The 26,200-nt window shown below is 44.9% G+C and overlaps 1 protein-coding gene across 1 annotated transcript in view; it reads left to right on the top strand.

The window, feature by feature from the left end:
• The first annotated feature begins 982 nt into the window (after window positions 1–982).
• TNFRSF21 (TNF receptor superfamily member 21) overlaps window positions 983–26,200 on the top strand; it is a 64,473-nt gene continuing 39,255 nt past the window's right edge. The window contains exons 1-3 of the mRNA XM_012100789.5: window positions 983–1,476; window positions 18,714–19,365; window positions 20,891–21,385. Coding sequence (XP_011956179.3) covers window positions 1,390–1,476; window positions 18,714–19,365; window positions 20,891–21,385 — 1,234 coding nt within the window. The 5' untranslated portion in view covers window positions 983–1,389. The remainder of the gene's footprint in view (window positions 1,477–18,713; window positions 19,366–20,890; window positions 21,386–26,200) is intronic.

Genomic DNA, 26,200 nt, shown 5'->3' with positions numbered 1-26,200 from the left:
ACGATGGACACTGTACCAGAAATGGTGGTGCTGCCAGGAGACTCTGCCTCCCCCCAGGTGAGACAACAAGAGGGTTGTCAGGTCCTCACTCACATTCAGAAATGCAGGCGGTGCCAACTATGCCCAGGAATGCTCTGTGCTCTTACTTCCGAGGCACTATGTTACCTCCCTTTCTACCCACCCACCTCCCACAAAGGCATTTGGAACCCAACTCAAAAATGTTTAATATGTTTTTGGAGGGAGAGTGTTTCTTATCTCTGTGATAAATTGATTCAGAGCTCTGGATCTTTTATTTAGGAAAATGCACCTGCCCACATATTTCAGGGGTTTCCAAGCCCTCTGGAAGAGCATCTATGGATCCAACTTCCGTGGACTCCAGGTTTGGAATTCTTTAGTCTGGACTTCCTTAATTGCATTTATTAACCCAGAGGATTTCAAATTTTGTTCCAAAATCTCCCCAAATCACCTGGAGAAGTGAAAAAAAACATCCAAACACCCAGACCACATTCTATTCCGATTCAAGCAGAATCTCTAGGGTGGGAGCAGGCATCAAAGTTTGTTTTAAACATTCCAGGTGATTCTAAAGTGCAGCTAAGTTTGGGAACCAACTCACTGGTCTCTTTATGGCACACCGTTGATCTAAATGCTTTTTGCTTTTTCTCTGATCTTACTCATCGAGCCAGAAACAATAGAAAGGCGTCTGTCACAGAAAATAACTTACTGAGAATCATCTTAGTAAAGAGGGAAATTTGGGTCAAGGGAGTGCATACCTTCAGAGCGTTTTCCTTGGATCAGAAAGCAGCTGCAAGTTCTTCAGCGAACGGCAGGGGGCATCCTGCACCTCCTTGCTTGCTCTGGACCGCCTTCTCAGTTCTGCTCGCACAAAGAGCCCGGCCTCCTTCGCGATGACATCACAAAGGGCCGATTCCCCGCCCCTTCGGCGCCACCACGTGTTTCCCTGCGCTCGGCGGCCACAAGACTCAGTCCCTCGCCGGCCGGTCAGGGCAGCGGAGGACGGTGGTTGGCAGCGGCCGGAGGCTTCGCTATGGGAAGTTGTTCCTTCGTTCTCTCGCGCCCAGCCCTCCTCCCTTGTTCTCCGCAGCCGCTGTCGGAGGAGAGCACAGGGAGGTGCGGGTTGCAGCAGCGGCTGCTTCTCCCCGTCCGGACAGCCGCGCAGCTGGGCAGGTGCTAAGCGCCCCCGGAGCTTCGCTCGCCGCCTCCCTCCTGTGTCCGGCCGTCCGGCTGCCGCAGTGCACATGGGGTGTTGGAGGTAGATGGGCTCCCGGCTCGGGAGGCGGCGGTGGATGCGGCGCTGGGCAGAAGCAGCCGCCGATTCAAGCTGCCGGGGGGCCACGCGCCCCGGGCGCCCTGCGAGCCCCGGGCTCAGCCATGGGGACCTTCACGAGCAGCAGCACCGCCCCGGCCTCCTGCAGCCGCATCGCCGGAGCCACGATGATCGCGGGCTCCCTTCTCCTGGTGAGCGCTCCGGGTGGGGTAGACGGGAGTCGCGGGCGGCGGCGGCGCTGGAGCCGAGGACGCCGCGCTCGGGGAGCGGGGCGGGTCGCGGGGCCGGGGCCGGCGCGGGTGCTGGGTGCAGAGGGGGCAGGTTGCGAGCGAGGGCAGGCAACAGACCCGAGGGCTTGGATCGGGTCATTTTGAGGGAGCCGCAGAGCTCAGCCCGACTCCGGAATGAAGGCGAATTGTTTTCCTTGCAGTCTGGCTGCACCGGGAGAGGCGCTGGAGATGGCCACTCGGCTTCCTGCGCATTTCAGGGTTTCTTCACCTCCTCCGCCCCTCCGGGGCCCCCACCCCCCCTCGGCGCACCCGCAGGGCCCCCAGCCGCTAGCCCCTCCGCGGGGTGTGGGCCCGGGGAGCCGAGGCTGGCGGCGGCCGCCGCTTTGTTGCAGCTGCAGTGTCATGCCGGGATGCTGCTGCGGTGGGAGAGCGCGGGACCCGGGCGCGCCGGCCCCCCGGAACGCCGGGTGCCTCGGCGCCTCCCTTAGGAGCGGGCGCCTGCTCCCCTTCCCCCTTCTCTCCGCCTTGACTGGGTGGGTCCCGGTTTCGGCACGCCCAAAAAGGAGCCCCGAGACCCACTCTCAGGCGCCCCCAAAGCGCCGGCTCCCAGCCAGGCGGCCAGCGCGCTGACACTTGAGTGGGGGAAGGGGAGAGCCCACCATAAAGGAAGCTGAATTTCCCCCCGTTTTTCCCCATCCCTCGCTTACCTGTGGCCGGGCAGGTGAGCATGGAGGGTGGAGCAGCTTCCTTCTTCTGCACCCGGTCTGCATTCAGCTCCAGGGCGTGCCCTGTAGCTAGTTCTCTCCATCATTTATCTTGCCAAAGCCTGAAAGCACCTTCGACCCAAAACTTGTCCCCAACTTCCCCACATCCCGTCCCCGCCTTTCCAAATATTGGCGGGGGGATGGGATGAATTAGGTGGAAGAAGAAAATTGATTTGAGATCAAACCCACGAGCCACCATAAGCTTCCGTGCTTATCTTTCTGTGTCTGCCGGGTGGATGGAGATTCTTAGCTAAAAACCGAACAAAAACAAAAAAACAAGAGCCTATTTTCATGGCAAGGCCGTGTCAAGGAGAGGCAGGCTTGCTGTCTCCTTCCCGAAAAGGGCTTAATGCCTGGCCAACCAAGATCTCTTAGATCCCAGGGCACTGCAGTTGCTATGGCTTGGGAATTCATCCTACAGACACTCTGGTTCCCTGTGCGAGGGTGTGTTTTAAAGGGGAAGAGAGACACTAAAGAAAAGTTTGGTGCTGTTCGGATTTATAATGAGGCAGGTCCCAGACTCCCTTCAAAGACCCTTTTCTGCCCATTCTATAGCAGTGGCAAAGTCAAGATTTGTGTCCTTGACACGAGGGTGTTGGGTGGTGGGCAGTAGGCTGGGAGGGTCCTTGAAAGCAGTGGGCATGGATTCGACAGTTGGTGTGGAGAGAAACTCATCTAAGTCCTGGGGAACATCGATCCCAATATCAATGGAGGTAGGTCCATCCTCAAGCTGCCTCCTTCTCAGTCTTAGATCTACTGCCCTACACCTAATGCTCCCCTTGGAGTCCACTCCTGGATTAAGTCTTAAGTCAGTGCAATATTTCATTGACTTTACGTTTTCTGCATGAGATGCTTAAAGTAAGGTCGTGGTGTAATTAAAGCATAGGTTGCTTTAACCTCCAGAGAAAGAGCCCAGCTCCTTTTCAGAAATCATTAAGTCTGGTTGACCTAAAAAATTGTGCACTGGATTTGCAACTGAAGACTTGAGAAAGTAAGTTTGCCTGTCTTTTTTTAAAAAGTAATTTATAGTGGAGCTTAGATGCAACCTTGAGATACTAACTAAAATGAGAGTGCTTATTCTCATGCTAACTATAACAGAAAAGTTCCACTGCAGTTCATTGAGTGCCCTGAGTTGACCCCTTTGTCCGGAAGGGAAACTGAGAGAGTGAACAGGGGTCACCAGGGTGGGGAAGCAATGTCTTTTATTTTTCCCACTCTACCAGCTATAGTCCTTAGCCCAGACGTTGATAGCACATGAAATGATGATCTCATGGTGAAGACTCCACGGTTGGGCACGGGTTCCATCCCTGGTCACGGAACTAAAACCCTAAATGCTGTACAATGTGGCCAGAAAAAAAAAAAAAAAGATGATTTCATGACATTGTTATAAGGATTCTTTATCCCACTGGGATTCTTGGCCCTATGAAAATGGCAGACTTCAGGCACTGCAGCTCAGGTCCACGCGGCAGCATGCTCAAGGCACATGGTTTTCCTCTTCTTTCAAATATTTCCTCTTTTAGGGTGAAGATATTTGTTACTGTCATCATTTTTGATTCTTTCTTGTGATGACAGGCTAACTGAAGGAGAACTTACTGTAAGCTTTAAAAACCCTTTTTATATAATATATATACAGCATATAACATGATTATCGTATATATCAGGTGCTTTATAGATAGTACCTATCTTAGTCCCAACATCTCTGTGAAGCCAGTGGGATGAGCTCAGTTTTCCAGTTGAGAAAATGGAGACCGCAAAAACTTCACTGGCAGTTCTGGGCCACCCTGCTCCCAAGTGTTGAGGGCACTGGTACTGGGACCCAGGATAGCTAGGCTCCCTCTCACGACTCCACTGCCTCCCTGCTGTGCCACTCTTCGGGTTTCACAACTCCAAACTGCCCGATGAGGAAATGCAACAAGAGAGAGGACTCACTGGGGGAGAGTTGAGGCTGGTGGCTTGATTTGTTGCAGGACACTGATGAGAATTGCATGAATACCTTTGGGGGAAAGTATTCTTGCTGCTTGCACTTCTGTTTCTGATGTGTTGAGATGTCTGCATGATATTGGAAAGTAAACCACACACTGAAAGGCAAAATATTGTGCGTTTCAGGCCAAAAATCTGGAGAGCAGATGAATGAGACCTTGAGGTTTGTGCCAGTGTTAAGAAATGCCCTAGAATGGGCTAACAACACACTCAGAGATGTCTCTTGCCCTCAAGGAGCTTGCTTTGACTGCACAGATAGAATATTGGCAGTGGGACAGTCAGAAGAAAAAGGAGATGTAATTGATAAAGGAAATGAGGTCTGAAATGTTAGAACCCACTAATCTGCATATATTATGAATTCCTGATAGAAGAACAGTTACTGTAAGAGCTTTCAGATGAGTACTCACCTAGAAAGTCCCACATATGGGTGTTTGTTACTGTTGTTGAGACTACATGTCTTAGTGCCATCTCCTGACCTTTGCTTATTAAAGTTAATCATCTAGCATCCTGGCGTTTGACTTCGGCTATTTGACTAGATTGGTGTGGAGTAGCTGGTTGGGGCTGAAGTCCTGAATAGATGCTAGACTAAGTGACAGGTTCAAGGAGAACTTCGAATTAGAGCTAATGTTATATCCAAAAGATTTTCTCCTTCATATACACCTGAACTTCACAGTCCTAGAGTGTGAAAGCTGCAAGGGAAAACTTGGAGGGGAAAAACAGCCTAGATAGGGGAAGCAGATTATTTTTTCATGTTAACAAACCTACATTGAGCGCTTACTCTCAGAGGCACTGTTCTTGGTAGTGGGAACCCAGGAATGAATTAGAACTTGGATCTTGCCCTGCAGGTACAAAGTATATGGTGTATAAATGGACATAGCTATCAATAGTGCTGGTTGAGTTTCACACTTTCAGAAAGAACCCCCAGATGAATGTACTATGCTCAAAGTAATACACAAAATGTGATGGATGTTAGCATCTTTAAACTACTTGAGGGACTTCCGTGGAGGTCCAGAGGTTGAGGCTTCACCTTCCAACGTAGGGAATGAGGGTTTGATCCCTGGTCAGGAAGCTAAGACCCCCAGTGCCTCACCACCAAAAAACCAAAACACAGAGAAGCAATATAGTAACAAATTCACTAAATACTTAAAAAATGATCCACATCAAAAAAAAAAAATCTTAAAAGAAAAAACCACTTGAAGAAATTGTGGCTTTTAGTTTGAAAGTCAAAATAAAAAATTTTGTAGTCTCAGAATAACATCTATTAGACTTGGTAGAGAAGATGACTCATGATCGCACAAGTCAGGTATGTCCTGGAAGGCAGGGTTTCTCACATACCATGTGAATCTCCCATCCCTATTGTCAAACTGTATAGGATGGGATTGAGCTTTTTCATCTGAATTCTCAGCTGTTTCTAAAGGCATATGGCTGAATCTGCCACAAGCCCAGTACAAAACAAACAAACCTACAGTGTAAAGAAGACACACAGGCACATCAGATCAGCAAGAAAACAATTCCTTGTCATGGAATCCCTATTACCCGAAGTTGAGAAAATACCAGCACTAGATCCGCCAACTCGCTAAACTGCATATTTTAGTGTGGCTAAATTTGGACACAGTCTTTCCAGCTGTAGGTGGTCAGCACGGTTAATACTGTATTTTCCAGCACCATTTGCAGCAGGCCTCTTTCTCCAAGTGGATGGAGTGAGTGGGTGTGGGTTCAAGTTGGTTTCAGCAGGTGCTCTGTGTCCCATCTATTTGTAGATCAGAATGAGGAGACATTTTTCAGCCTTAGGCTTGACTGTGAGGGTGAGAGGTGCAGTCTCTTTAGAGACTCTGGGGACACGTTGCAAATCGGTTTTGTCCTCATCCGGCCCTTTGTAAAGCATGTAAACTATAATTGGCTTCAGGGAACTTTGTGTGTGTGTGTGTGTGTGTGTAATGGGAAATGGTGAGAGGCATCATCAGATTATTCCAGGGCCAGAGTGAATTGAGTGGCTTTTTGTCAACTGCAGTGCCTCTTTTTCCAGGAAGCACTGACTCTGCTGGCCTTCTTCTCCCAAGCAGGCCTGGCAAAGACTTGGTGATACCAGGTCACTCGGCAACTTCCTGGAAAATTCAGGTGCTTCTCTTCAGTGACAGAAGTCTCTCATTGCCTTTGGGCTTGTGCCTGATGACCATTTGGAATGGATTCGGTCTGGAGCATTAGGCGCAGATGATGTCTGTTGGACAGAATGAAAACTGAAGCTGCAAGAGGAGTTATCCTGGCCCCCAAGTTGAATCCCCCTTTAGCATTAGCAGGACACTGGGCGTTGTAGTTGGAGTAGCAGCTGCTGAGCTGCGATTCTTTAGGAAAGCGGCGAGATGGTGAATAAATCCTGGCCATGCCCCCGTGTTTGTATTTGTCAAATACCAGAAAGTAAACAGGCAGCCTGAATTGGCTTGTGTGCTGCCACCTGGCTTCCATACCACCTTCCATGTCCAGCCTGAGTCCAAGAGAGGAGAGGAGCTGGGCAGAGCTTGTAAGTAGGAAGGGAACTGGCTGATGTCAGCGAGTATCTGCTGAACACTCACGGGGGCTGTAGAAACACGGGGCTCACGGATGTTTAGGCTGTTGCTTCAGAGCAGTGGTGATCTCACTTTTCTTTCTCTTCTTCATGGCCACGCCGAAGGGTAGATACGTGGCATCTTAGTTCCCTAACCAGGGATCGAACCTGTGCCCCCTGCATTAGAAGCGTGGAGGCATAACCACTGGACCACCAGGGAAGTCCCGTGATCTCACTCTCCTTGAGAGATGCTGAAGGCCACCAGGAAGAGTCCTTTCTCCTGGATTCTGCAAAAAAATCCCACACGTCAGCACCCTGGCCTTGAAGATGACAGATGCTTCTGTGGTGGGAAAGTTGTGCTCAATGTGTCCTCAGGGTGTGGCGCTTGGAGCCATTTGCAAATCTGTTTTGGGAAGAGGAGCCTGAGTTTAATGGATTTAGCAGGGAGGAGAGGAGTGAGACGGGTTCTGGAATCAAATGAGCAGCAGTGGCTCTAAGGGGGCTCTGGTCCCGATAGAGGGGAGGAATATTAACGGCTTTGAAGATGAATCATTGATTTGGATTATTATCAAGCTTCTTTTTATTGAGCACATACTATTGGCATTGAGTTGAATAGCTTCTACAAATGATCTCAATAGACCCTTCAAGTCCATGAGGTACTAGCATTAGCCCCATTTTACAGGCAGTGAGGCTTAGGAGAAGCCATGGTCAAGAAATTGGCAACTGCCAGAGCGAGGGCTCGGAGAAGGCAATGGCACCCCACTCCAGTACTCTTGCCTGTAAAATCCCATGGACGGAGGAGCCTGGTAGGCTGCAGTCCATGGGGTTGCTGAGGGTCAGACACGACTGAGCGACTTCACTTTCACTTTTCACTTCGATGCATTGGAGAAGGAAATGGCAACCCACTCCAGTGTTCTTGCCTGGAGAATCCCAGGTATGGCGGAGCCTGGTGGGCTGCCGTCTGTGGGGTCGCACAGAGTCGGACACGGCTGATTTGACTTAGCAGCAGCAGCAGAGCGAGGACTCAGATCTAAGTCAGCCTTCATACACACTGCTCTTTCAGCCAAGGTGTGGGTCGGGCACAAGCAACCTTAATTTACTGGAATTTTGTTTCCCGTTAAAGGAATACTTTTACCTGAGAGTCGAACATTCTCTTTCCACTGGGTGAGCGGTTCTGCCCCATGGTGGCATTTGGAAGTTTAGCCAAAAGGGCTGATTATAGCATAAGAGCAACCTGTGTGTGCCGATTGAAAGGGAAGGGCGTGGAGCCACTGGCAAGCATTTTCCTATGGTGTGACTCTGACTGGCAATGGTTCCGCAGTTAAGATGGAAAGATTCTCTTGCAAATTGAAATGTTATAAATAGGGAAGAGATGCTGTGCTTTCCTGCTCCTGGGGTCATTTTGAAAAATATTTGCCTAGTGAGTAACAGTATGACACGAATTCTGCTTAGCAAGCTAGTTTCAACTCATCCTGAGAACTTAAGAACCTCTCAGGGTTTCCTTTGCTGCCGGCCTGATTATTCGTACAGGATCAGTCCACAGGTTTGCATCATCTGTTATTGGCATTTTCTTTAACTTTTCATTTCAGGTCTCTTAGAAACGGGTTGAGCTCTGTGATTTGCAGTCTCGGCTCCCGTGAGATGTTTGTATGTGGTTTTTCACACGTGGAGCTGTCTCCTAAGGGAACTTTTCAACATGTCTTTTCATAGATTGTAGATGCTGAGTACACTAAAGAAAGGCAGAAGGTGAGAAGAAATTTTATCATTGCTCCTGGAAGGAGGTTGGCCTTCTGATTTCCCAAAGAACCCTTTGGAGAAGGATTATTATTTTATGATGATTATCAGATAATCATCTTAGGTATGGCCTGATCAACATATCCAGGATTAAAAGAGGCAAGAGGCGGAGAAGGAAAAAACTCAAGGCAAATGGTGACAGGTTCCCAGAATAATCTAACTTGTCGTTAATCACTCCTTGCTCTTTACTTCTGCAGGTCCGTGGCTCCTCTCTCTTCTTTGGTTGAAACCTTCTGTACCTGGTCCAGAAATACCGGATTTGATGAGGATTGGGTATGCTTCTGCATACAGCATGCTCAAGGCCATTGTTGTTGTTATTCCTTTTCAGCTTCTTATAGACGACAGACAACGCACTATTCATCTTTGTGTTTCTAGCCCAATGCCCTGACACACAATATTTAAGCAATAAATGATTGTTGAATGAATTCCAGAAGGGTTTTGCTCTAAACTAACAGTTCATTCATTCTGGACAAGTTAGAGTATAGTGGGAGCTTGATCTGAGTCTCAGTACTTGGAGCTACATCTCAAGGGTCTTTGACTTACTAACAAAGAACATTTTATTTTTTACTTTTTTTTTTTTTTTAATCTCATCTGAGATCAAATCCATGCCCCCTGCATTGGAAACATGGGAGTCCTAACTGCTGGACCACCAGGGAAGTCCCATGATTTCCTAGTTCTTGAGTGTAGTCTCTGATGGTCTGACTGCTTTGAAGTGGTGGGTGAGGAAGGAGCAGATAAGGTTGGGTCACCCAAAGTTTGGATGTGAATTTGAGGTGCAGTGATTCATGTCAGTGCAACCTTCCTGCCTGCCAGTTTCTATGCCGACGTCTCCTCTGGTTGGCAGTGTGTTGAGTCATCCTACTGTTGTTGGACCCTTGGTTGTTGTTCTCATTGTTTTCCTGCTGCAGGCAAGCAGCACAGACAGAGTTGTCTCTGTACAAACCAGTTGCTCTTTTTTCTTTTGGGTTGTTCCCAAAAGTGAGGTACTTTTGATGTGTATTCGCCAAAGTGGAATTGCTGGGTCACAGGAAATGAATGAACTGTTTTCTGGCTCTTGCTGCACGTTGCCAGATTGTCTTTAGAAAGACTGATTGATTTAGATTGTCACCAGCAACCTATAAATGTGCCTACTACCCCACAAGCCGGCCAACATTGACGTTTATCATTTTAATTTACTTATGCTGCTTTAATAGAGATATGTAAAGGTCCTTGGTTGTGCAAATTTACATTTCAATAGTTGCAAGGGATATTATCAATTTATCCACGGGAAACTCAGTAGTAAAGAATCTTCCTGCAATGCAGGAGACGTGGGTTCGATTCCTGGGTTGGGAAGATCCTCTGGAGAAGGAAATGGCAACCCACTCCAGTGTTCTTGCCTGGGAAATCCCATGGACAGAGGAGCCTGGCGGGCTACAGTCCATTGGGTCACAAAAGAGTCGGACACGACTTAGTGACTAAGCAAGTTATCCGTATAATTATTCTGTCTCCACTGTTGAGAGCAATTTTTGTTAACTTGCTTTGTGTTAATTTTTTACATTTTCAGTTGTAAGCTTTTATTAGCTGTATATGGCATAGTTTTTTCCCAGGCTACTTTTAATGTTTTTATATTTTATAATGCAAACATTTTGGTTAGTTTCTTTTTTTTTTTTTTTTTTTGGTTAGTGACACCTCGAGGCTTTTGGGATTTTAGTTCCCTGACCAAAGATCAAACCTGTGCCCACTGCAGTGGGAGCCCAGAACCTTAACCACTCGACCGCCAAGGAAGTTCCACTTTGAATTTATATTTGATCTTATTAATGTTGGATTTGTTGCATTTCTGGACTTTAGCATGTTAGTGGTGAGAACTACATCAGTGTGTTGTGCAGGATGTTCATGCTCCTGATGTGAGTAAAGGATTTCATGGTCACATAAGTTTGGGAAGTTTTGGGCTCAACTAAATCACCATTTTCTGCAGCCCTCCTGGGTTGGGCGGGCCTCTTGCAGCATTCATGAGGCTGCCATGAACTGTGCCTCTCCAAGAGACGACTCCTGTGAGGAGCATGTCCTAAACTTCTAGGCCAGGGGTTGCTAAGCTTTATCTGTAAAGAGCTAGATAGGATTTCTGACCACGTGGACCCTATGATCTCTGTGGACACCACTCAGATCTGCCTCTGGTTTGAAAGCAGATCTAGGCAATGCCCAGAAGAGTGGGTGTGGCTGGGTTCCAAGTCAACTTGATTTGTGGACACCGAAATTTGAATTTCAAATCATTTTCATGTATCATAAAATTTTATGATTGTTTTGATTTTTTTTTTAACCCAACTATTGAAAATGGGAAAACTAACCTTAAGCTTGTGGGTTATGAAAAAGCAGGGAGCTGGCTGGGATTTATTCACCCGTGTTTTAGACCCTAGAATCATCAACATCTTGTGGGACAAGATCAGGAAAATTCCCTCTGGAAAATGTTTCCTTAACTTTCCCTCCATCCATCTGCAGTGTACCAATAAATAACGAACCCTTTCTCCTCCTGTGTTTGCTCATCTGCTCGGTACTGTATATTCTAAATCTGTCTGGAAATGCCAGTTGGTTCTTGCTTCTCTTTTACCTCCTTGCCATGCAGTCTGTATTTTTGGTTTTGTGGCGGGCTCCAAGCCTAGTAGGGTATGTTTTAGGATTACAGTTTTTTAAAAATCTGGAGTCTTTGACACACTTATCAGGAATTGGTTATTGGCATATTGTTGTTGTTTTTTAAGTAAAAAGAGGCTACACCTTTATTTAACTAGTGTTGTAAAAACACAGGGATTATTGTTATTTTTATTGAATTAAAGATTCTTTAAATTCTATAGTGCTTTGCAAATTTCAGCAGTTTCATACATATGATTTCTGTTTTGAAATTATTTTTTATTTTTGACTGCTCTGCTCTTCCTTGCGGCACTTGAAATTTCTCTAGTTGCATTGCCTGGATTTCTCTTGTTGTGGCATGCAGGCCTAGTTGTTCCAAGGCATGTGGGATCTTATAGTTCCCTGACCAGGGATTGAACTCAAGTCCCCTGTGTTGAAAGGCAGATTCTTAACCACTGGGCCACCCAACCCAGGAAGTCCTTCTTAAATATGATTTCTTATAATTCCATAATAACCCTTTGTTCCCCCTACCCCATATCATTTCTCCCCTTTTCCTCTTTACACTAGTAACCACTAGTTTCTTCTCTATTGGGTATTTGTGTTTTAATTGGAGTGTTTTGAAAAGTTGTCTAAGCCCAAGAGACTGAAGCTAAACTAGAGTACGATGATAAATAGAAGGGGTGATGATTAAAATAACATTCATGAAGAACTACCTTGTGTCACGACTGTTTCACCTGTTCTTATCTGTAGTAACAATTGTGAAAACAATCCTAGGGTTGTGATCGTATGTATTATTTTTATTGTATTATAACAATTATTTTTAGTTTATTATTTAATTATATTATTATTATTATCCTCATTATACTAATGAAGAAATGGAGACACAGGTTATACTGCTCCCCGCCTCCCCCACACCCCCATCAGGATCTGGTAGAGCTGGGCTTGCTCAGATGCTTCAGGCTAAATTAGATTTTGTTTATACAGGCTACAGTAGCTGCCCTGGCTGGTGGTGGCAGTTTTGCCAGGTTTAATGAGGACTCTGTAAATTCTTCACCTTCACCACTGTCTTATTTATAACTTGGGTTCTCCATGTAGGTGGGGTCTTAGCCTATAGAACTAGCTGTTGTGATGGGTGACGAGTGGGCTTCGATGGTGACTCAGGTGGCAAAGAATCTGCCTGCAATGCCGGAGACCCAAGTTTGATCCCTGGGTCGGGAAGATGCCCTGGAGAAGGGAATGGCAACCCACTCCAGCATTCTTGTTGGGAGAATTTCATGGACAGAGGGGCCTGGGGGGCCACAGTCCATGGGGTCACAAAGAGTCAGACACGACCGAGTGACTAGCGTGACACAATAACATTGTGATGGGTGGTGTGCGATGTGTTTCTATGGTCCAGGTCCCTGAAGGCTAAGTACACACACTCTCCTGCATTGTAGGTTCCAGGGAAGACAGCATCTGGGTTGGTTCTGTCTTTTTTTTTTTTTTTTTCCCTTTGCCCTCCATCTCCTCTGAGCTTGCCTCCTTCCGGTCTTGTCGTCAGCACATTCTAGCCTCAGCATTCTCTGGATTCGCCAGCTTGAACGGCAGTCCCTGCTTTTGCCTTAGCAACAGAAGGCTTTTTTAAATCAGAGAGGATAGTAGACAGTGCCAGAGTCGGCCAAATTTATATAATGTAACTGGTAACGGGTCTCTCTGTGCTTTGCAGAAGGCTTTTTGCTTGGCACCTTTCTCTTGGTACATTCTTTTTCTCCCTTCAAATCTCTAGAATTCTGGGCAGTCAATGACTTATGATTACAAATTTAATGTGATGTGGAAAATAAAACGGTCAGAACTTCTGGGAGTATCTCTACTCTGCCTGGCTTTTTGCCATATGAGCATCTGTTTGTATGTTTTATTTTTCTAAAGATGTTTTTGATGTGGACCATTTTTAAAGTCTTTATTGAATTTGTTACAATATCGCTTCTGTTTTACATTTGGGTTTTTTGACCGAGAGGCATGTGGGATCTTGTCCCCCTGACCAGAGATCGAACCTGTAACCCCTGCATTGGAAGGTGGTGTCTTAACCGCTGGACCACCAGGGAAGTCCCTATTAGTATGTTTTATCCTCACCATGTTTTTATAGTTACCATCTCAGGAATAACTTGTTTCCCTTAGTTATCGTATCCAAGGAAGCGGAGATTCCTTTTGACATATTAGTTTTAGACAGTATTAACAATTTTTCTATAGTAAGCTCACAAGCGATCTTTCTGCTGGTCCATTATGAACAGACAAAAGTTTATTCCTGCCTTGAGTTTGCTCATTTTCTATGAAAAGTGATTGAGATTTGATAGGGAACAAGAATGACAAACACATCTACTTATAAACTGCACAGGCTCTTTCCCTCAATTATTAGAAAGATGAGGTCATGGGATAAGAATTGTTAAAGATAAATAAGCATCAGGACCTTCCTGGCAGTCTAGTGGTTAAGACTTGCAGTGCAGAGGGTGTGGGTTCAATCCCTGGTCAAGGAGCTAAGGTCTCACAGACCTGGCAGCCAAAAAACCAAAACAGAAAACAGAAGTAGTACTGTCACAGATTCAGTGAAGACTTTAAAAATGGCCCACATCACCAAAAAAAAAAAAAAAAAAAATCTTAAAAGAAAAAAGAAAAAGGAAAACAAGCAAAAATAAGCATCAACATTCTGACATATATTAGCACATCTGGTGTTTCTTGGGTCCATCTCTGTGTCCTAGAGTAAGAGTGATATAACAGGATAGGTGTGATGCAAGTCGTCAAGGTGAGCGTGGAGACCTTCCCTCCTTGAAATGTGCTTTGTGTCCTGGGTTTTCCCTTTAATCCGTTCGTAAGTATTTGATGTGCTTCTGTACCCCGTGCAGTTTGGAGTGGTACACTGATTTTTGTCCATCTGTCGTTGTTGTTGTTGAAATAAGTGTCCTCTAAGTGAAAATTTTCAAATAGCTGAAGTTGAAATCAGGATGGGACATAGGTGACTTCTGGAGAATAATCTTGTTATACTGCTTATCATTCTAATCACCAAGTTACTCTAATCTTTTTATGAAATGAGAGCTATTTTAAATTCTTCATTACATTTTCTTGTCATCTTAAGCACCACACAGAGCATAATTCTTATAAGCCAGTTACGGTTCTGTGAAAACGGAATGATATCCTCAGGGGCTTTAGAGGTGAAACTGTAATATTTACCCTTACACCGAAGGGTGCCAGCCTGTTTGAGACACGGTGGAGGCATCTTGGCTTTCTGTCACTTGGTTTATCCCCAGCAACCTCCTCCACTCCCACCCTTTATTTTGCTGCTTCTAATTAATTATGGTCTACAAATCCACTCATTCATTTAGCCAACACACCCTGGTCAGGTATACCCTGCATTGAGTACTGTCCTCGAGGGCTTGGAGAGCATCAGCATATAACATAGATTCTATTCTTATCCTCATGGAGCTTGTGGTCCAGAGGGGAAGACACACTAAACAGATAGATGTGTAACTACAGAATGATGGTTGTCATATAGGAAAGAAAGGAAGAGAGGATAGATAAACAACAAAGCCTTACTATATAGCATAGGGAACTATATTCAATATCCTGCAGTAAACCATACTGGAAAGGAATATGGAAAAGAATGTGTATATATGTATAACTGAGTCACTTTGCTGGACAGCAGAAATTCACACACTGTTGTATTGATAAATCAACTATACTTCCGTAAAATAAATTTTAAAAACAAAACATTTATTAACCTAAGGAAAGGGGGTAAGGGGTGAATGGGAGACCTGTTTTAAGTGGGGGAGGGGAGAGCAGGGTTGGGATTTTGGAGGAAGTCCTAACTCTGGTAAAGATTTTGCATCCACCCTAAGTCACGTGAGGAGCCACTGAGAGTTTTAAACAAGGGTTGGGAGGATCAGATTTGGCATGTGAGTTGGAATGAGTGCTCAAGAAAGGAAGCCACAAACTCCATCACCTGCTAGACTCTCCAAGGAGGTATGAGTGTTCCAGTGAGGGAGCTCCTGGTCCCTGCATTTTTGACGTTTCTTTTGATTGCTCAGCATAGGGGTTGGCAGGCTTTTTGTTTTTTCCTTTGAAGAGGCAGATAAGTTTGCAGCCATATGGTCTCTTGCAGTTATCCATCTCTGCCGTTATAGCATGGAAACTGCCATGGACAGTGCCTAAATGAATGCCTGTTGTTGTTGTTTAATTCCTAAGTCGTGTCCAGCTCTTTTGCGATCCCATGGACTGTAGCCCACCAGGCTCCTCTGTCCATGAGATTTCCCAGACAAGAATACTGGAGTGGGTTGCCATTTCCTTCTCCAGAGGATCTTCCTGACCCAGGGACTGAACCCCATGCAGGGATCTCCTGCAAGGCAGGTGGATTCTTTACCACTATACCACCAGGGAAGCCCAAATAAATGCCTAGGTTCCTATAAAACTTATTTACAGGAACAGGTGGCATGTGGGATGTAGTTTGCTGACCCTTGGCTCAGAGGATGCTCTGTTTATCATTTCCATGGTCGTCACCATTGAGGTGGTTGAGCAAGAGAGAAAATGCAATCTACATGGTTGTCCCTGGCCTCGAGCTGCTTATAATCATTATGGGAAGATAAGTATATACACTTTGGAAGTCATCAACTAACATTACAAGGCAATATGTAATTAGGCACCAACATGATGAGCAAAAGAAACAGGAAATGTGATGAGTTTGCTCATTGGCTTGGAATGAGCGTCTAGGAATGGTTGTAAAGGCTTCGTGGAGAAGGTGGAACTCTGACAATCACAGACACCTTGAAGTTGAATACACCTTGAATTGAATACAACCTAATCCAACCTGCTAATTTTACAAGCATGTAAACCCAGGTGGTATTGATCTTAAGGCAGAGCCTGGACAAGAACACAAGTCTTCTATTCTCTAAATCTTGGCCCAGGTAGTCTTTCTGTTTCAGGTCTGGTCCTCCCACAGTCTGAAAATACCTATCTAGTAAATTCATAGTAGTAAAGAAGAGAAGGACCGAGAGGTTCCAAGTTATGGGTTATTTGGTTCTTGAAGAAAGGGGTTCTTAAAAGACTGAGAATAGCATGATTGTACCTATTATTTGGGATGGCAAGGAAAGAAAAGAGAAACTAGTGTGGAGTGGGAAGGGAAGGAGGTGAATATGGGTTATAGAAAGGTGCATGGGTACACTGACATGTGGGCAAGGAAGCAATCTACATGTCCTCAGTAAGAAGAGTCTCTAACTTCTTTACGTGTGCAAGTTCAAAGGCATATCCGTGCTGTTAGAGTACTTGACTGCTATAAAGAAGGAAGAAGTCTGTGTGCTCGGATGTGGAAAGATTTCAGTGATGCAGCAATAGAAGATGACCAAAAGCAAGTCATAGAATAGTGGGTATATATAGCCTTTCCCCTTCATATATGTAAACCAAACGCAAACCTGAGGTGGCCAACTTGGCCAAGTGAAAGCATGTATGTGTGTTTTATGTGTAAATGCTCAGAAAATGGTCTGGAAAGATACATACCATAATAAAGAGAGTGTTTCTCTGGGGGTAGGAGGCTTTGAGCAGAGACTTAAACATTTCACTCTATTTCATAATTATTAGAATGGTTACAAGGACTAGTTAGGGAATGTGGGTTTGACTTGTATACACTGCCATATTTAAAATCGATAACCATTAAGGACCTACTGTACAGGGAACTGTGCTCAATGTTATGTAACAACCTAAATGGGAAAATAATTTGAAAAAGAATAGATAACATATATAAGTATAACTGAATCACTTTGCTGTATACCTGGAACTAACTCAACATTGTTAATCAACTATGCGCCAATATAAAATAAAAAGTTAAAAAAGAATGTTTATTTTTATTATAAATAATGATTTTAAAAGAACAGTATTAAAGCAATAAGGGAACTTCCCTGGTGGTCCAGTGATCAAGCTTCACGCTCCCAGTTCAAGGTTAGGGTTCTCCTGGTGGGGAACTAAGATCCCACAGGCCACATGGCACAGCCAGAAAAAAAACAAAACAAAAACAGTAGAAAGTGCCAGGTTGGGTGAGAGTTGGAGGGAAGGATCTGACAGTTGAGCTGGGTTGTCTCCAAAGTGGTTCTGGGAATCTCAGGTGATTAGAGCCCAAGGGGGCCCGTCTTGTTTCAGGAAGTCCAAAACTTAGTTGGGGATCAGAATCATTGGGAAAGCTTAAAAACCAAATCAAACCAAAACAGATTCCTGGCCCCACTGCAGATCCATCTGATCTCAGATGATGGGCTGGGGATGTGGATTTTCAAAAAGCTTCTCAAGGTAATGTTGATGTTGCAGTTGAGGCCCCAGGCTTGCTTTGAAGCTCTGATTTAATTCCCCTGCCTTGGTATCAAGGAGAGATGGAAGACTCTCGATCATATAGAACCAGCCTCAGGTTTTCTGGCTCCTGTTCTCCTCAGCTTTTTTCATTGCCTGTGTCTCTTGATTTAGATGTTTTCCCTAGCATCAGCTTTTAGGCATCATCTCAGCTTGTTTTTACATTTTATAGGGAACTTTCTTAAATGTTGTTTTTGAACTTTAACTGCCCTCCTTCCCATGCTTTGTTCTTAGGCTCTTGGGTGGCTGCAGGTCCATGCTGCGTTGATCATGGCCTCAACAAATAGGAGGTGCATCTGAAAGTATTAACTCTGTTGTTTAAAGCTCATTCAGAACACCAAGGGTCTGCCTCTGATTTACAAAATAAAAAGAAAAGGCCATTTAGCTTTGTAAAGACAAAACCTTTGGAAAAAAAAAACAAACCACACTTTGTCTGTTGGTTAACACCAACTGGATCACCTGTAGTAGCAGCTTGAATTTTTGCTATCCTGCCATCTCAGCTGATTTGTCCAGGTATCAACAAATGGCTACCCATCAGTTGGGTTGTAGCAGGAAGACACTATTCAGCAAGTTACTTTCCTCTTGCATTAAGATTTTAACTGCTGTGTAGCATTTTTAATATGAGTCCCAAAGTGCTTTCACATTCATATTCTCCATTGATTTTATAATCAGTTTGCAGCTTCATTTTACAGATGGAAAAAAAGAAAGCTGAGGCAAAGGTCAGGCAACAAAGCCAAAACTTTGCAGCCAGGAGATCAGGCCCCCTATGGAATTGTAGTCTGTTTTTCCCTCTCTCTCTCTCTTATATGTAGCTGTTAAAAGGGCACAGTACTGGGGACTTCCCTGGTGGTTCAGTGGTTAAGAATCCACCTTCCAGTGCAGGAGACTTGGGTTCAATCCCTGGTTGGGAACTAAGATCCCACATGCCACTGAGCAACTAAGCCCCTGTGTGCCACCACTAGAGAGAAACCTAAGAGCTGCAACTAAGACCCAGTGCAGCCCCAAATAAATGAATGAATATTTTAAAAAAATGGCACAGTACTGGTCAGACTTTTGACGGGAGTGATGATGGTCAGGTAGGGATTGTTCCATCCTTTCTCCTCCTCTTCCTGTGCAACATCTTCTTAGCTTTTGTTCCTCCTTTCCCTTTTTTTTCCTTTCAGCTTGGATTCCTCAGTACCACCGGGGCTCAACCAGAGCAGAAGGCACCAAGTCTCATTGGCAAATACCACCACGTCGACCGCATCACTGGCCAGGTGCTCACCTGTGACAAGTGTCCAGCAGGAACCTATGTGTCCGAGCACTGTACCAACACAAGCCTGCGTGTCTGCAGCAGCTGCCCCACGGGGACCTTCACCAGACACGAGAATGGCATCGAGAAATGCCACGAGTGTAGTCAGCCGTGCCCCTGGCCGATGATCGAGAAATTACCTTGTACTGCCTTGACTGACCGAGAATGCACTTGCCCACCTGGCATGTTCCAGTCGAATGGTACCTGCGCCCCCCACACGGTGTGCCCTGTGGGTTGGGGGGTGCGGAAGAAGGGGACAGAAATGGAGGACGTGCGGTGTAAGCAGTGTGCTCGGGGGACCTTCTCCGACGTGCCTTCCAGTGTGATGAGATGCAAAGCGTACACAGACTGTCTGAGTCAGAACATGGTGGTGATCAGGCTGGGGACCAAGGAGGCAGACAACGTCTGCGGCCCGCTGCCGTCCTCCTCCAGCACTGCCCCACCCGCCGCTGGCACAACCAGCCTTCCACGCCCTGAGCACACGGAACCCCATGACGCCCCTTCCTCCACTCTCATTCCCAAAGGTAACTTAACCTCATGAATTGCGTATGTGCGGAGGGCTCCGAGCCCTGTGGAGCGAGGCTGGGAGCCATGATGCTTCTCCATCTTGTCTATTCCAAAGTCACCCCTTGAAGATGGGGCTTGCCTTTTGTGGCTGTTTAAAGTCTAGCTTCCATGGACCTATTAGAAACATTGAGACCAGAAGTGTTAGCTATTAGGGAGGAGTAAATATCTGAGAACTAGGTGACATCAAGTTAGAAAATCAGAACCAGGAGAAACAAGGTCAGTGCGTAGCCTTGGGGAAATCACTGAACTTCTGCAGGCCCTGGTCACAAACTTGCCAATCATATGACACCATAAATGAGCGATTTGGCTCCTTTAAGGTCCCTCTGGATTAAAAGTTTTCTAACACCCAGTCAGTCCTGGGGAGACACAGCTGGAAGGTCAGAAGGAGAAGGGGAGAAAAATACCACAACATCTGGAAGGGAAAGATGAACGCTGGATCCGAGGGGAGTGCGAGAAAAGGAAGGTCAGGCAGGAATGTCAGGAAACAAACACGTTTGTGTCATGTTGAGGGTAACTGGCGTTCACATCTGGAAAAGAGTTTTTTTATTTTTCTCCCATAGGACTTGATGTCCTTCATCAAGTATATCCCAGTTTTCCTCAGAATTCATTTTGAATCTCAGGCAAGAATAACATTTAGCTTTTATTTCCAAATTCCTTTTGATTGAGTTTAATTTTCATCAGATGATGGCCGAAAACTGTCCAGTGAGCTCTCACGTGTGGTTATGTTTGACCTTCTGATGAGACCCCATAAGGAAGGCCTTCTCAAAACTGCCACTGGAAATGAAGAAGCAGCCTCAGAGAGCTCCTGTGATCTCCCCAGGTTTCCTCAGGGGTCAGGTCCTGTCTCTCAGGACTTGAAGTCCCTGGCTTTCATTCCTTAATGGAAAACTGCTTGTGGAAGCTTCTCTGAAAACACTCCACTAAGCTGCGTGCCCAAATCTTGCTGCTCTGTTACTAGCACATACTAAGCAAGTCCTGCTCTATTTTGTTCACTGAGTATCCCTCCAAACCTTTCTCTGGTCCAACATAGATTGGGGTTTGAACTCTTTCCTTTTTCTTAGTTATGTTTTCCATTTTACCACTGCCTCATGAAATAGCCAGTTGGTGGGAGAGGAAGAATAAAGAAATCAAAAGACAGTGGAATTCAATTGGAGCTAGTTTTCTAATAATCAATTAAGAGTTGACATAGTACGTGCAGCACAGGAGAAGCTACTGTGAAGCTCAGGCGCTTGGTCCCTGAGGATGCCCTTGCTTTTGGCAGGAGAGAGTGAGTTTAGCTGTTAAGCTGAGTTTTAACCTCCCACATAAAGGCATTGTCAAAGTCTTTGTGAAAATGTACAATATCATTTATTCTAAAGCTCCATAGGTCATCTCTTCTTGGATTATCTGACCTGGTTTGGAGATGACTAGGAAGAGGATGAATGTGTAGATACCCCACATATAGAAAAACTCTTCCCCCCTCCTTACTCTTTTTTTTTCTAGGCATCAACTCAACAGAATCCAACTCTTCTGCCTCTGTTAGACCAAAGGTGTCAAGTGGCACCCAGGAAGGGACAGTCCCTGACAACACGAGCTCAGCGAGCGGGGAGGAGGGCATGAACAAGACCTTCCCCAAGCTCCAGGTAGTGAACCACCAGCAAGGGCCCCACCACAGACACATCCTGAAGCTGCTGCCGTCCATGGAGGCCACTGGGGGTGAGAAGTCAAGCACGCCCATCAAAGGCCTCAAGAGGGGCCACCCCAGGCAGAACCCACACAAACATTTTGACATCAACGAGCATCTTCCGTGGATGATCGTGCTTTTCCTGCTGCTGGTGCTGGTGGTGATAGTGGTGTGCAGTATCCGGAAAAGCTCGAGGACTCTCAAGAAGGGGCCCCGGCAGGATCCCAGCGCCATTGTGGAAAAGGCGGGGCTCAAGAAACCCACGGCCCCCACGCAGAACCGGGAGAAGTGGATCTGCTACCGCAATGGCCACGGTGAGCCTGCCAAACTCGCCCCGAAGAGAGATTCCGCGGTTTCTGGAATCTCCTTTTATACCACGTGCTGTTTGATCTGGTTGTGATAGGAGAAATCAGGTGGTTAGCATGTGACTGTGGTGATGTTCAGAGAGAATTACTCATCTCTCCTGGTTCCCCTGGGCATTTAAAGGACAGTATTTCCAAATGAGACGTGACAGTGACCTTCAGGGTCTTTGTTTGACTTTGTTGTGTAACAGGTGAGGGGATCAAGTTCAGAGAAGTTTGGCTGCCTTGACCCAGGGGAGTCAGTCTTTTGTTTCAGCGAAGGTGGGACTGAATCCGTATCTCCTGATGAGGCTGCTGAGAAAATAGAGGGAAGAAAAAGGCAACTTGTCTAAGTGCGCTTTTTCCAATTTGAACCTTGCCTTTAGGTTCCTATCACTTTACCCACATGTATTTTTCCCCCCTTATATTTTTAGGATCTCATCTCTGTCGGGAAGATAGGAAGGTTTTGGGGGTTTTAGACACCCAAAGCTTAGTATCTTGGTCACCTGAGGCTGGCCCCATAACTCTTACCTAGTTATCAGTGTGTATGAGTATTCCAGACGGGCTGGAATATTTCAATTTTTTCTCTTTGGAGGGCAAAACATGGCTCATGAAACTTTTCCTGGCAGCTAAGTGTGATCTAAAGATTGCAGTTTTCAGACTGTGGCAGTAAAACTTCCGTTTCTTTAATATTAAATAAGATTTTAGCCCAAGTTTTGATATTCCCATTCAGGATCTTTCTCCTTAAAGATAAAGGCGTAAAGCTTAACTTCCTGTAAAGTGGTTTGACCTTTTGTATTGAGTCTTAAACTTGCTTATACTCTTTGGCCCAGCAGTTCTATTTCTGTGAATTTATCATAAAGATATAAACCAGAAATACTGAAACAAAAAAATTTAAGCACAAGGACCTTGAACTTTTAATTCAACATCATGTATAATAAATAAAAACCAAAAGTAATCGAAGGGTTGGTTTTAGAGAAATGACTGAGTAAATTGTGGCATATCCATATTATGACTATGAATATTACATTGAGGTTGAGGATTATGAAATTTTTATTTTATTTTTTTACCCATGACATGGGAAAACATTTATACTAGATTAAAGAATAGAAAAACCACCATACTACACACCTTATATAATATAATCTTAGCTATCTTAAAACTTGGGAATAAATTCTGAAAAAAAATATGCCAAAGTGACAATGAAGTTTCTTTCAGTTTAGTGGTGTTTATGTGGATTTATCCCTTATTGGTTTTGTTTTTTATCCGAATTTTCTTTAATAAGCACATGCTACATTATAATCAAAAATGTGGAGGAAGTTTAAGAAAACAACTCATTTTATTTCCCTTTGCTAATTTGTGTGAATATCAAACCAAGTGAAAGACTGGGGTAAACTTCCCACTTGGGATGAGCCTGCACAGATTTAAATGAAACAACCTTTGCTGGCAGCTGAAGAAGGAAGACTCCAATTCTCCCTTTTTAAGAAAAATCATTTTTATATGGATATAATTGCAAAAACACAAACAAATCGCAAATCAGTACAAAGAATATCTATATTTGTGTCCCCAGTTGACCTATTGCTAACATTTTGCCCTTCTGCATTATCCTTTGATCTTTTTCTATAAAAATATATATGTTTTATGTTATAAAATGTGCCAGGTAATTTAGTTATATATAAAATGTCATGTACCATAATATACAATATACAGGTAATTTCCCTGATGGCTCAGATGGTAAAGAATCTGCCTGCAATGTGGGAGACCTGGGTTCAATCCCTGGGTTGGGAAGATCCCCTGGAGAAGGGAAAGGCTACCCAGTATTCTTGCCTGGAGAATTCTATGGACAGAGAAGCCTGGAGGGCTAGACATAAAATAGTTTTTCTGAACCATTTCATGACCATTTATGGCAGCTACTTCAGTATTTATTTCCTAACAAAAAGGATATATTCTTAAAGAATAGCACAGTTTTCAACTTCCATAAGTTTAACATGGATACAATATTTTAATTTACCATGCGTATTCCTCAGTTGTCAACTGGCCCAGTAAAAGGCCCGTGATAGTATGCTTTTTCCTGTGATATAGGGTCTTGCCTAAGATCTGATATGTCATTAAACTGTCCTTTAAGTGGCCAGACAGAACCTTGGTTCTCTTATATCTAGTTAGCAGAAACAATGTGTCCACCCTGTTCAATTAAAGAAGCGACTCCATTCTTTTTAGTAGCTGTGTTTACGGATTCAGTTATGGACAGCTGTATTTCTAAAAGTCTCTTGCGGTGTAGTTTTCAGAATTCTTGAGAATACAGGAAATTAATAGAAGTAAATCTAGTCCAGCAACACAAAGCAACTTAATACAACGGTTTTAGGTGTTTTTATGGCCGCCGTAACCTTGTAAACGACTATGTCTGTGTCCTTGAAACAATCCTATTTTGCAGAAAGAATGGAAGAGCCAAATCAAACAATACCAGACCCTACCTTCTGAGGAAGCAGAGCTTCAGCATTCTGTTTTTCCAGCTAAATCACAGTCATCTCATTCAGATGTTATTATCTCTTTCAGCAGTTTAACCTTTTTCCCTAGGATTTTGCCTTGGGAGGTTTATATTTAATTTTTTTTTTTTTTAAGGAAGATCTCTTCTTTCCAAATTGCTGTCCTCAAAGGTACACTCAGGTAAAATCCCATAACAAAGAGAGGTTCTGTTTCAGAAAAACCTTTCCAGGTGCTCAGAGAGGCCTCTGGAAACAATACCTTGTTGATCTGATTGCAGTGAGTTCTGGGCAGCAGATAATCCTGTATAGTAAGATCATTTTCTGGTCCTTATCCATTTCACACTGAATTGTTCAGGAGGATAAGGGTGAGGATAAAATCACCTAGTCCTGGGTGTTCTGCATAAGAGGTCATGTAAGACTTCACTTACCCTTGGCTCACCTTAAGCAGATGGTGCTGTGTTCCTGAATGCCCTGTAGACCCCAGCACTCTGAAGCCAGACCAGTGGTTCCCACCTTTCTCATCAACAAGAGCATCTCTTTTTTTGGTGGTGGGGGTGTCCTCTCGCCCCTTATGGATTTATGGTTTTAAAGTTGAATTCCACAAAGCTGCTACCCTACTTTCATGGAATCCTAGTGCTGGAAACACAAGATGAGGTCTTATGTGGCCAGGAGGAAGGGAGACTGAGAATGCTGTGGCATTTTGTGTGTTTTGTAGGTTTCCTTTACTTCTAAAGTCATAGCAGTTTTCTGTTTGGCCAGTTGGCACTGTACTCCTTTGAGCTCGGTCCATTGTGGGAGAACTGGTCTTTGTTCAAATTTTTATTCATTTGTTTAATTTTGTTTGTGCTGGATCTCCCTTCGTCTCTGCACAAGGGCTCTCTCTAGCTGCGGCGGGCAGGGGTCCTCTCTAGCTGCGATGCACAGGCTTCTTATTTCAGTGGCTTCTCTTGTTGTGCACAGGCTCGACGGCACTCGGGCTGCAGTAGCTGCCGCTCTCAGACTCTTGAGCACAGTCTCAGCAGTTGTGGTGCCGGGCTTAGTTCCCCTGTGGCATGTGAGATCTTCCCAAACCAGGCGTCAGACTCGGGATCGAACTGGCCTTTATTGGGCTTATGAAGGAAGACCATTTCCCGGTTTCACAACTCTGCAGAACTTCCCCCTCTTTCCAGGAGAAGCAGTGAGAAACAAATTGTGGGAAGGGAATTGTGATTGTTTCTTATAACTATTTCCCCGAAGTTGCAGGGGTTGGTTGGGGACAAATGCTGAGTAACTGGAAGCTGTGCCCTGGATGTATCTGAACAACATTAATATACTCTTCAATCAGATTTCAGGAGTGACATAACATTTCATCTGAATTATTAAAGCCACCATAAGCAGTGTTCAGAAATGAAGAACAAATGAAGTGCATTAGGAATTCAATAATGAGTACTTTTCCGCGTTTCTCTGAGGTGGGACTAGGGGGTGTTTGCTACTACCAACACAGGCAAGATCTTGAGGTGATTTGGGGGTGCAAATCACCCAAATAAACTGTGACTTTCTAATATAATTTTCTAACCTTATAAGAAGGGTTTCTGCCACCATTAAGTTTTCATCGTCCACTTTTCTTTAACAAAGACTGGGACCGTCCTTAGGCTTCCGTGGAGGCTCAGTCAGTAAAGCATCCTCCTGTCAAATGCCAGAGACACAAGAGACTCTGGTTTGATCCCTGGGTCGAGACGATCCCCTGGAGAAAGAAATGGCAACCCACTCTAGTATTCTTGCCCAGGAAATCCCATGGACAGAGGAATCTGGCGAGCTATCAACCTTACTGAATGCCATATCCTGTTCTAAACATTTTTATAAGCTTAACTTAATTTTCTTAACCCTATGAGGTGAGCTACTGCCATCGCCATTTTCAGTTCAGTCGCTCAGTCGTGTCCGACTCTTTGCAACCCCATGAATCGCAGCATGCCAGGCCTCCCTGTTCATCACCAACCCCTGGAGTTCACCCAAACTCATGTCCATTGAGTCGGTGATGCCATCCAGCCATCTCATCCTCTGTCGTCCCCTTCTCCTCCTGCCCCCAATCCCTCCCAGCATCAGAGGCTTTTCCACTGGGTCAACTCTTCACATGAGGTGGCCAAAGTACTGGAGTTTCAGCTTTACATCAGTCCTTCCAAAGAACACTCAGGACTGATCTCCTTTGGGATGGACTGGTTGGATCTCCTTGCAGTCTAAGGGACTTGCAAGAGTATTCTCCAACACCACAGTTCAAAAGCATCAATTCTTCGGCACTCAGCTTTCTTCACTGTCCAACTCTCACTTC

The sequence above is a fragment of the Ovis aries genome, chromosome 20, assembly GCF_016772045.2.
Source record: "Ovis aries strain OAR_USU_Benz2616 breed Rambouillet chromosome 20, ARS-UI_Ramb_v3.0, whole genome shotgun sequence".
Lineage (NCBI taxonomy): Eukaryota > Metazoa > Chordata > Mammalia > Artiodactyla > Bovidae > Ovis > Ovis aries.
This window is presented reverse-complemented; position numbering and strand designations above follow the sequence as displayed.